This window comes from Oculina patagonica, chromosome 13 (assembly GCF_052425735.1).
Source record: "Oculina patagonica isolate OP01 chromosome 13, crgOcupat, whole genome shotgun sequence".
In the NCBI taxonomy this organism is placed as follows: Eukaryota; Metazoa; Cnidaria; class Anthozoa; order Scleractinia; family Oculinidae; genus Oculina; species Oculina patagonica.
Window position 1 is genome coordinate 36,375,420 of NC_135770.1, and position 11,576 is coordinate 36,386,995.

General features: G+C 38.6%; 2 protein-coding genes and 1 pseudogene across 2 annotated transcripts; 2 read left to right on the forward strand and 1 right to left on the reverse strand.

Annotated features, from left to right (window-relative positions):
• Positions 1 to 34: 34 nt before the first annotated feature.
• Positions 35 to 11,404, forward strand: LOC144635818 (uncharacterized). Its single transcript, XM_078494936.1, has 6 exons — positions 35 to 350; positions 686 to 794; positions 5,341 to 5,385; positions 7,320 to 7,394; positions 7,669 to 7,692; positions 10,188 to 11,404. Exons 1-6 carry the CDS (start codon positions 82 to 84, stop codon positions 11,106 to 11,108), a joined length of 1,443 nt encoding a protein of 480 aa, XP_078351062.1. The 5' UTR covers positions 35 to 81; the 3' UTR covers positions 11,109 to 11,404.
• On the forward strand, positions 1,066 to 3,170 carry LOC144635822 (uncharacterized). Its single transcript, XM_078494940.1, has 2 exons — positions 1,066 to 1,243; positions 1,360 to 3,170. The coding sequence occupies exons 1-2, from the start codon at positions 1,131 to 1,133 to the stop codon at positions 2,582 to 2,584; spliced, it is 1,338 nt and encodes a 445-aa protein (XP_078351066.1). The 5' UTR covers positions 1,066 to 1,130; the 3' UTR covers positions 2,585 to 3,170.
• LOC144635833 (uncharacterized) lies at positions 3,233 to 4,582 on the reverse strand (annotated as a pseudogene).
• Positions 11,405 to 11,576: the final 172 nt, after the last annotated feature.

Here is an 11,576-nt window from a genome sequence, read left to right on the forward strand (position 1 = left end):
AGAAAATAAACACTTTCCAGGGCGCCATCTTTGATTTTAATCTCTGACAAGAATACAAGAAAATTTCGCTAGTTTTTACAAATGCTGGAAATTACTGAAGATGACGATTTGGCCTATGCACTCAGTTTACAAGAGGAGCTCAATCGAGAACAGAAGGAAGAGGAATCAAGCTACAAATCCGTGGTTCCTTCTAGTTCTAAGAACGCAGCGCCCGTATCGGTTGTAGATGAGTCGTGGGAACTGATTGATCCTATTCCCGACATACGGCAGTTATTTCTTCAATTTAATGACGTCTACTTTAAAGGACTTTTAGGATCCGTTGAAGTGAAATGGAGTCCACGAATGACATTGTAAGTTTTCGTGACACTGTTCCTTTAAAGCATGCATACGAAAGTATTTTTTCTTAATTCTAATAAAATTAATTAAGCTTTAATCTACGTCATTTGTTTAACTGCATGCAGATATTCCTTAAACCATTCTTTATCTTTTTATTATATAATTTACAGTGTTTATTTCTTATTTTGTTTTGTTAAAATAACCTTCTATTTTAGAACAGAAGAACACAGTCAAATTTTAACAGCAAGCACAACTTACATATAGTGTACAGCAGTGCATCACATGTAGATATTCATAATTACAATTTTGAATGGAAGACCACATAAGATCTATTAAATCTTCTTGTTAGATGTGCTGGTTTATGTTGCTATGAGGGCCGTGGAGGACTCTGTTCCATACGACTCAGTGCACCTTTACTCAAGCTGCGGCCAAGAAAGGATCTTGTGCAGACACTGCTGGTAATATTCCCGGATATGTTGTTTACATTGTCAGTCAAGATCGGCCAGGGTAGAAGTAATACCTTTGTAATAGAGTGGTAAAGTGTGACGTCACGGTTCCATGGTAACTAATTTTGTGGTTCTAAACAATGTAAGAACGAACCATAACAAAGAGAGCTCGAACCGCATCGAAGCACATTTGCTGTGGTCTTAGTCGCGCTCAGTGCTACTATTTAGCTCAAAACATTCGTCTATAATTTGAAAACGTTACCTTCTTTGATTTGACAACTTGACGAAGAACTGGATTGTATTTAAACGTTGTTTTTCGGTGACGTTCGTCGCCCGACATCATCAACTATGGTGCAGTGTTTTGTCCCCGACTGCAATCATCAGTCGGAAAGCCATACCTGTCAGTTTTTTCGTTTTCCCAAGGATGAGAAACAATATAAACGCTGGAAGGACCGCATCAGGTACGTTTAACACGGCATCTTGTAGGCGATTTTGTTTAAATTAGATGCATCAACAGGAATTACGCGTGTGATTGTTACCGTATAGCATTCCATTAATCACCGAACTTGCCTTTCAGGAGAGGTGATCGCGATCCTAATTCCTACTCAAGAGTATGTAGTTGTCATTTCCGCGATGGAGACAAAAATCGTGGACCAGAATTGTTTGCCTGGAACGTAAACAAAATATTTGCACCGACTTCTCCAAGAAAGAAAAGAAAGCGCACAGTGACGAGTACTAGTAACACAGAATCAGAACTCCAACTTGAAGAGTCAACGTACTCGAGAACTGACGAAGAAAAAGTTGCTTCTGCCAGCCAGACAATTCTAGAAGCCGAATTAGACTGTTTAAAGAAGGAACTAAGAGAACTTAAGGAGCAACAAGTCTACCAAAGAACAAGATATTCTGTTGCCGCCATGGATTGTGAAGTCTTAAGAATGGAAACTGGACTCCCAACTAAAGACGTCTTCCAAATTGTTGTCAATTACATTTCTAGATTTAAAGACAATATTAACTATTATTATGGGTGGAGAGTCGATTCTATAAAGTTGGAAGATCAGGTATTTATCACACTTATGAAATTAAGACAGAACTATACCAACCTTCACTTGGCACAATTATTTGGCTGTTGTGTTACAACTGTAACAAACATTGTTTTGACTTTTGTTCATGTTTTGCACAGTTTGTTTTTTGAGGATTTAATGAGCAGTATGCCTTCCAGGGACAAGAATAAGTCTTGTGCTCCGTCTTCATTTTCTTTATTTGGTAACTGTAGGGTTATCATTGATTGCACAGATGTTGAAATTGCCACACCAGGGTTAATGAGCCTTCAGAATGCCACCTATTCCACATACAGGGGCATGAATTCTTTTAAGGCCATAGTGGGTGTAGCTCCTAATGGAGTGATTACTTATGTAAGTAAATTGTTCCCAGGGTCAGTGTCAGACAAATTTATTGTAGAACATTCTGGAATTTTAAAGCAGTTTGTAACTGGGGATTTAGTTATAGCAGACAAGGGTTTTCTTATTCAAGATATTGTACCAGATGGTGTAGCAGTGAACATTCCACCATTCCTGAATAATGGGAAATTTACCTCAAGTGAAGTAAAAGCTACCAAGTCTATTGCCAAATGCAGAATCCATGTAGAAAGAGCAAATGCCAGGATCAAAGACTTTAAAATTCTTACTTTTATTCCATCCTGGCTAAGGGGTCATGCAGACAAACTGTTTCAGGTTATTACTTCATTGGTGAACTTACAATTTCCACTGATAAAAGAGGGTTGTGAGGGTACAGAATTCGAATAGATATCTACCTGTAAGTGTATGGGGGCTGTTTAAATTTTATTAAGTTGTGGGGGGAATTGCCATGGTTTCATTGAATGAAATGAGTGATTTACTATTTGTTGAAAAAAATTATCTGGGAATTTAGTGTCACATAAATATTTATACAACCTTTCTCTCTCAGTGGAGATACAATTAAAACTGCCACATATGTGCATGTTTACTAACAAGTAAGGAAAGATTTGTTTTGTTCTTTTTTTGTTTCCAGGGAGTCTTACCTCATTTTTCTAGTGTGGGAGTATCTCTTCCTTAAGGCCTTTGATATTATTTTAGCATGTATGAAAACTTTGATTTTAAGTTGTATATCGAGTATAATAAATGTCATTTTAAACCTCAGAGCAAAAGCCTCAGTCTTTAACTCTTACAGATTTTTTACTGATTATGCCATTACTTGTATCTCTGTCGTTCTTTAGAAATTTTGAACATATAAGCTATGAAGAATATCTATAACTAAGACATTAAAATAAATAAATTATTGTAGAAAATATTTTTTATTTTACAAATTGAAATGGAACATACGAAGAAAACTTGAACAGGTAATTCAATCAAACTTCTAATAATTTAAGATCCACCGGATAATTTTGATGATCTTATCCAGACAAATTAGAATCATTACAGCTCACCCTCAATTATCTTGGGGAAAATATGAGCAAAGTAAAATCGTTGTAAAATGTTTAGATTCTCTCCCCATGAATTGTCTTTAGTGGTCCATACTACAAAGTAACACAGATCTCTCATAGAGAAATACATCTCTCCCTATGCTTGATGCCAGTAGGCATGGTCCTTTTTGAGGACAATATTTCCATCTTCATCTTTCTTCAGGCAGAAATTTGGCGAATTAATGGCCTCTTCGATGGTCATGTTTCTATGAGTGTAGGGGCATTTTGATTCAAGCACTGCATTAGCTTCAACTAAGCCATCTGGTGAAGCTCCAAGAATCCCAGATTCATCCAGCCAGATTGCCGTCTCCTTCACTTTGAGTCCTGTTTTTTTCTCGAATTCTTTGACGGCTTCTGCTTCGTTGTTGACTCCCCACTGTATGGCGTTCACTCCACTAAGATCGTACTCCCCAAGCAGTTTTTTAATAACGAAGGAGTTACTCTTTTTGCGGCAAGAACAGCCCCAAAATTACTTGCAGTAAGCCTTCCTAACCTAAGAATTTGCTCATTTGAAAGTTTGACATTGTTCATAAAATAAGTTAGCTGATCGTCACCAAGTTGTAAAAGAAATTGTTCAGATAAAATTATGTCTTCTACTGTTCTAACTGGTAAGGTAACAGGAGGTTTCTCCGGACTCATTAACCAACACAATCCGGTAAACTTCCGATAGTCACGAAGCTCTTTGTATAAAGCGTATTTCTTCGGAGGAGGAAACATTTCGTTTACAGCCTCTGTCCACTGTACAGTTTTTCTTTTCCTCCAGCTACACTCGACGTCTGTTCGACTTAGATTGTGTATTCCGTAGATAAACAACGCTGCTGCGTGACTGCACTTGTATTCGCCCCGAGGGCATTCGCACTCGGTCGAGCGGATCTTCAATTCTTCGTCTAAAAATACCTAAAAGAACGTAAGGATTGCAATGACTGTGTTACATGGGAATTTAGTATCAACGTGATCAATAACTGCATCATTAAGATACTTGAACGAACAAATGCAAAGAATATGGTCAACTCAAACTTATAAAAATATGGCGTCGTAGTTCGGCTTGACATACCGTGACCTTGTAGATTGTTTTCTTTATGCTTGCATGAACTTCTCCTTTCAAAACACCAGGAAGATACGAAAAGCTCTCTACATGACTGGATCTGCAATGGTTTTCACCTCTATCTATAGATTTCTGCTCTCCCGCGAAAAAAGAAACAAGGGAAGCTATCGAAAGTAACGCCATCTTACACTGTAATCGAACCGAGGAAGGTTTGTTTAGAACCAAGAAATTGGTTACCATGGAACCGTGACGTCAGCACTTTACCACTCTATGAGGCAGGTTATTCTGTTGAAACTTGAAGTCGCAGGGACTGTAGGGGTGGATCTGGGGAGAGGGAGCAGTGGATGCGCACCCCCCACCCCTTGACATGACCTGCGGCAATTTGTTTACATCACCAAGTACGCCATTCCCTAGTGGTGCACCCCCTCCTCAGAAAAATCCTGGATCCGCTCCTGGACTGTTATTTTACATGTAGTAGTGGACCTGATCTGAATAACTTGATGTAGTCAGACAATAAAGGGACAGCGAATCTTGAGTATTCATAGGTGTCCATATTGTGTTCTTCTAGAAAATATCCATACCCCTCCCACAGAAGGGTTTTTGGTTTGAATCCCCCCCCCCCACCTCTCTGGAAATTCCAGTCAAGACCCATACTTTTCTTAAAACATTTTGGCTTTTGAGACCCCCACCCCTGCAGAATATTCAATGACCTTCCATGGGATGGGTATGGATATTTTCTGGAACTGAACATTACATAGGTTATAGTTTATATGAATTGTTGTTTCCTTTGGACCAAGTGAACTGTGCATAATGGGGAGGTGTGTATAGGGAGAGGTTCAGCTGTGATGATTTTCTACCTGCAGTGGAGGGGCAAAAGATCTCAAATTGATGCTGTTCAGAATGAAAGTTTAATTTTGTAAAAAATCATGTTTTATTTACTGGTGGATGTTTTCTTTCAAACAATTAATTTTCACAGTCATATTGTAATGTAGATATTTATTTTGTTTCTCTCACAGCATGAGATGATTCATGCTTTATTGTTTGTAACACAAAATAACAAGGTTAGTAACTTTTGAATAATTTGTTTCTTAAAAATAGACATCTCAGTGTTCTGACAAACTGCAATTTTAGTTCCACATAGCTAAATGATGTACACTACTAAAATAATGTTTGACCAGACAGGTTAAGATGGTTTCCACTGAACATTTGAGCAATATAGGCAAAATAAAGTTACCACAGAGATCTCATAGCATAATAACAGTTTGAGCACAGCTAACAAAAATCTACCAAAACTTTAGCTCTCGAGCTGACCCCGCCAGAGAAAAATTGATTTGAAATTATCTACATTTCAGTTAAAACGGACCTTTCGCACCATTTTAAACAAAATGGCGAGCGTTTTAAACATTTTTACGAGGTTTGACTTTAATTTTCCTCGAGAACACTTAAGAGTTTTATCATGGGGTCACTTTGACAAATGAATTTCAGTGAGATGTTTCAAATAGTACCGTAAACACCCGCGGATAAGCCGCACCCGCAGATAAGCCGCACCCTGAGTTTAACAACACAAATGTTGGAAAAAAAGTTTTTTGAAAGAAAATCAAAGAAAATCCAAATTCGTATCAAAAATCCAAAGTTGAGTCTTTAGGAAGTCTTCTTCATCGAACGTAAACTCAATGAACATTGAAACAGAAAATACTTCAGTCTTACCCACAATTTGAGCTCTTTAATATAATGAAAACCAACTTTGACATATTATGGGTGATCTTTTTCTGGCATTTGTTGACAGGTATTTCTTCATTCAACGCAGTTTTTCCACAGATTTTTGTGTCACAACAACAAGAACTTGCGTTTGCCGAACGTTCGTAGCTTAGTAACCAGGCATTTGATCGGACGCGAAATATGGGACTAGGGCGAGAACGTAAAGCAAAACAAGATGGCGATGGAGGCGTTCGGGTTGTTTCGACAAATTAAAGAGATTTAGGAGTCATCTATTGGAGATAAACTCGTTGCATGAAGAGAGTTTCGTAATCAGTTCGACAAATTTTCCATCAAAGTGCAAAATGAGAAAGAAACAATTGGCCATCTTACTCGTGAATACTCGTGGTATTTTCTCGCTCGTAAAGTATCAATATTACTGTTAAAGTTATAGGCCATTTTCGACACTGCAAACAGTATAGGAGCTGTCAAACCTGCAAAAGCAATGACCGATACTCTCTTGTAGTTTTATGTTATATTAATTTACATAATTTTCCATAAATTAGCATCAGTTCACGAAAATTTACGGCACCTTTTCCGAATGTTCCCGCAGATAAGCCGCACCCCCGCTTTCGAGCGAAAATTTTTGGGAAAAAGGTGCGGCTTATCTGCGGGTTTTTACGGTATATAAAATGTTACCGAACTATAAGTAGATTTTTGGTACTTAATTTTTGCACTCATTGCTCGACTTTCAGCGGAATCCATCTTAACCATTTTATCTAGCCCTATTGTATAAGATCCATTCCAATCCTTGGGTTTGGAGGGGCCTGACAGTTCACTCAGGTGCAGGCACATAACTCTCAGTTTCTGGAGAACAAAGTGACAAGAGGTGTTGCTACTTCTCCTGGGTGGAATGCTAGTCAGTTATGAGGCCTTCCAAGGGGTAAAAGCGATAAGCGACATAACCCTGAATTCTGGCGACGCAGGAACATTTTAAAAGCGACAAGCGACATCATTATGGCACTGAATGCGAAAGCGACACAGTGCAACAGCAACACAATAGCAGGAAAAACGACAGTGACATTTACAGCTGTTGGCTAGCAGGCATCGGTTCCCAGAAACATGCGACACTGCGACACGGCTACCCCATTTTTAAGGCCTCAGTTATAGGCTCCCCCTCCCAACAGTTGACAATTGCCAGGTCTGGACCTTTAGGCCCATGGTCCAGTAAATGCATTAACCGTCCATGAATCTCACAAATCATTGAGGTAAAGCAACATTTTACTGGTTAATCTTATAGGATCATGATGGACATGGGCCTGAATTCCTAAAACAAATGCATAGAATCAATGCAGAAAGTGGAGCAAACATTACTGTAAGTACAGTATTTGAGTCTATTTTTGTTGCAAAATGTAAAAAAGTGGACGTCCTTAGTCTGACAAGAGAAGTGTGTTTCCTTTTTGGAACAGTCAGTCAGTCAATCAATCAATCAGTCAGCCATTCAGTCAGTCAAATTATTATTTTTTATTTATTTACAGTGCTGTACAATTCTTCAGATTTCCTCAGATGTAATTTGAGTCCGTTATTGTACTGTCACTGATAATAACATTTATCATTGATTTTTTTTGTCCATTATTTTTTTTATGCAGGTTTATCACAACTTTCATGATGAGGTGAGTGACTCCAGTTTAGCCATGAAGCTGCTTTTTTTAACCAACTACCTTATTTCCTGCAAGACTCAAATTGAATTACAATAAGTTTTTGAGAATGTTCTAGGTTCCCAGAATGGGAGTATAGTGGCCCATCAGGCCGGCACTAATATCCTGGTTTTGGTGGCATGAAGCAACTAGGAATATTTTTACTCCCCCCTGGATGGGATGCTAGTCCATTGTAGGTTTCTGGGGCCCAGTATTTTTGTCACGTTGCATGCTGACAGTTTTTCAGTATCCAATAATATTAAAGTTTTATTATTCAAAAGGCACAACTGCCAATCAACGACAAAACCAACTACAAGGGAACATTTAATAGACAGGATAATAATGATTGAAATGCACCGATGATCCAACATGCTACAAATAGCGACATGAAACAATAATATTGACCTCGCACCTGAAATAGACTAACAGTATTTCAGTCAAATATCCCTCAAACCAATTCCATCGTGAGACAAATGAATAAACGTTCATCTTTCCATTATTATTCCCCTGGGTGGAGAGAGGCAATGTGAGAGCAAATAAGGCGGCCTCTTTCAGGTGACTTACTTTTGTCTTTGGGCAACTTGTATAACTTTGCAAGTGCCACAGGTGACTTACTTTTGTCTTTGGGAAACTTGTATAACTTTGCTACCATGAAAGCTTTTAAGAGCTGGGCACCCAAGATTTCTTACATACAAGCCTTTGGGCACCCTGCAATCATTCTAAGAGCACAGCTCTTTGTGAGAGTAAGGTGTCTCACAGCCTGGGCTTTGATCCAGAGCTATTGATCTGGAATCCTACCCAGTAATCACAGGGGACCCAAACGCTGTATTAGTTATTCATAATCTTAATATAAAAATGTTCTTATTTACCTGCCTTCCTGTGTCTTTTTTCACCGGTTTGGGGGCGATTTGAATCAGAGCGAAGGCGGTTTATTTGCGTTGCGAGTTCTAAACGGTAATCGGTCTGTCGCAATGTCAATACGACGCGCCTCAAGTTTCAATTGTTATTAACTCAAGTTAGTAAAACCATTAACTATTAACTCTCCTCGCGGGAAGTTTCGTGTTTCAATTTAATGGTCACGAGAAGAGAAGAGAGACAAGGGGTGAAACTTACTACGGACGGTCGTACAATCTGTGACTACAGTTGATGTGACCAGTCTCGCACGTGGATATGCGCGAGGAAACACGAGCCGACAGCCAGCAGCCTTTGGCGGTGATTAACGGGACACGCGAAAATCATGGTTCAAATCCATTTAATTTCAATGTTGTTCACTGGTGAGTATTTAAATTTCCATTCTGTTTCGCTCGGCTGTTTTCGAGATAAAAAGCACATTTATGTGTAAAAGTAGAACATATTTTAGCTTTTTTAAGCTTACCTTTTGCTCCAGGGCGCGACTATAGAAGACCATAGAAAGTAAATCAGTGAATAAACATGTCTCCTTTCAATCTTTCAAATTATTCAATTTAAAATTTTGAATTTTGGGTTAACGGTTTTAAGATACTAGAAACGGATGCCGCTTCTATTTATCCTGGCTACATCCGTTTGCGATCTTATTGAGCGTTACCAAATAACAACCCCAGACAAAGAAAATTGCCTGGCACATTTCAAAATTTGCTGAATTTCTTTGCGACGATGTTACATTTCCTCCTTCTTCCGACATTCGCCGGTCCATCCACGCAGATAACAAAGAAAAGAAAGATTTCGGAGACCTACGAAAATACACTTATTTAGCAATCGACACTGACTCCGCACTGACAAACAAACGTGAAATTTATCTCGCGCAAAGACCAGGTAATCCGCGTGGAGAGATCTGTTTTATATTTCTGACACACGCGACTGTCAACGAAAAACAAAAGAGTCTGTCACGAGAACAAAAGAACCGCTTTGATGATGAACATACACTCTGCGATAAAATCACTTCCGGTCAAGTCAAGTGTAGTCACAGATCGGACGAAAAGCCGCATCATAAAACAACCCAAAACTAATCGGAAAATAGGGAGTCGAAACAAACAAAACAGACTTCACATGATTACTTAACTTTTATTTATCCGATCTGTAAAGTTTTGGCAGATCTTGTCGAGAAGCAAGAGAATTACGCCTCGAATTCAAGCTACCCTGATTTTTAGTTTCATCCCTTGTCCCCTTCTCTCTTCTCTCCTGCGAGGGGAGTTAATAGTTAATAATAACAGTTAAAGTAAAACTTGAGACATAATTGAGGCGCGTCGTATTAACATTGCGACAGACCGATTACCGTTTAAAACTCGCAACATAAACCGCCTTCGTTAAAATTCAAATCGCCCCCAAACCGGTGAAAAAAGACACAGGAACGCAGGTAAATAAGAACATTTTTATATTAAGATTATGAATAACTAATACAGCGTTTGGGTCCCCTGTGCAGTAATACATCATTAAGTTTGCCAGGTAATAAGACATACATTGTATTCAACAATCTCTGTATTTTCCCCTACTAGGTGAATGTATACCGTCAACACTGGTGGAAATGTGATGGCCCTTGCCAAAAGAGGCCGCCTTATTATGGGATCGTCAGGAGAGCAATGAACCGAGCACCTTCTCCAAGAGACACGTGGTGGGCTGACCATCAACGAACATGTGGTGGGACCTACACAAAAATCAAAGAACCTGAGAACTATGGAGCAAAAAAGACCTCTAAATCAAAACAAGGCAAAGGTGAAGCAGAATCAGGGACAGCTAAGGGGAAGGGCCAGGTACTTAGTGGAAGTGATTCTGGAACATTGCCAAAGTTTTTTAAAAGAAAGGCCAGAGACAGTGACAGTGGTAGTATTAATTCTGACACCGATCATGAAACAGGAAAAAAGAGAAAGAAAGGTTTGAGTGATGACAGTGGCAGTGCTCCATCCATTAATAGTGAAGCAAGTAAATCAAAGACTAGCCAACCAGGTTCATCAAGGTGGGCTTCTGATGTAATACCGTTTTCTGGTCCTGGTAGAACATTAAGTTCAAACTCTGGAGTGCAAAACTCTGACAAGAGACCTCTACTTAAACAAGAGGATTTCAAGATAACTTCCAAGGAAAAAAACAATGGAACTAAGAAACCAGTGATTGTTATAGAAACACCATCACCAACTAAACCCAAAAATACCTCACCGACTCTCACAATTATGGATGCTTTTCAGAGAGCAAAGGATAAGAACAAAAACTGCGAGAAAAGAAGTGATTCTTTGACCAGTCCTTTGTTAGGATCTCAAGGAAAGCCAATTGAGTTGTTAGATTCTCCAAGTTCAGCCATGCGGGAAGTTGCTAGTTCAGGAAGCGATTCTATGTCAACTGAATCAGTGCAGTGCCCTGTATGTCAAACATTTATTCCAAATTGCAAGATTAATCAACATCTTGATTCATGTTTGAAGTTATGATCATCAATTTATTAGTCAGAGCTGTTGTGTTAACAAGAAATGGGTTTGTACAGTATACCACAAAGATGCTTGTGTCACCAACGGTCATTCAGAAAGCCTTAGATTAGATAATTATCTATAAATTTGTAACAGAGTAATTATATGTAACAAATGGAATTTTTATTGGACCACACTCAACTAGTGTGTTTTGCACGGCATAACCTGTCTATTTATTTATTTATAATCACGGTCCAAACATTTTAAAACTTCTGTGCACAGGGCTATGTTGCTGCAGTCATTTGCATGCATTGCTTGCCTCTTTGAAACAGAATGGAACAGGTTAAGTGAATTTCAGCAAAACACTGATTGAATGTGGCCCCTTAATTTGTTTGTTTTTAACAAACTGTATAGTATTTTTATATTTAAATTAGATGTTTTATAAGGTAGAAATAATATACAATAAATGATTTTATATTGAAAACTAACTTC

Coding starts and splice junctions, on each gene's coding strand:
- LOC144635822 (XM_078494940.1), top strand. CDS start 1,131: ATGGTGCAGTGTTTTGTCCCCGACTGCAATCATCAGTCGGAAAGCCAT. Junction 1,244..1,359: donor CGCTGGAAGGACCGCATCAG/GTACGTTTAACA, acceptor CTTGCCTTTCAG/GAGAGGTGATCGCGATCCTA.
- LOC144635818 (XM_078494936.1), top strand. CDS start 82: ATGCTGGAAATTACTGAAGATGACGATTTGGCCTATGCACTCAGTTTA. Junction 795..5,340: donor ATCTTGTGCAGACACTGCTG/GTAATATTCCCG, acceptor TTTCTCTCACAG/CATGAGATGATTCATGCTTT. Junction 7,395..7,668: donor AAAGTGGAGCAAACATTACT/GTAAGTACAGTA, acceptor TTTTTTATGCAG/GTTTATCACAACTTTCATGA.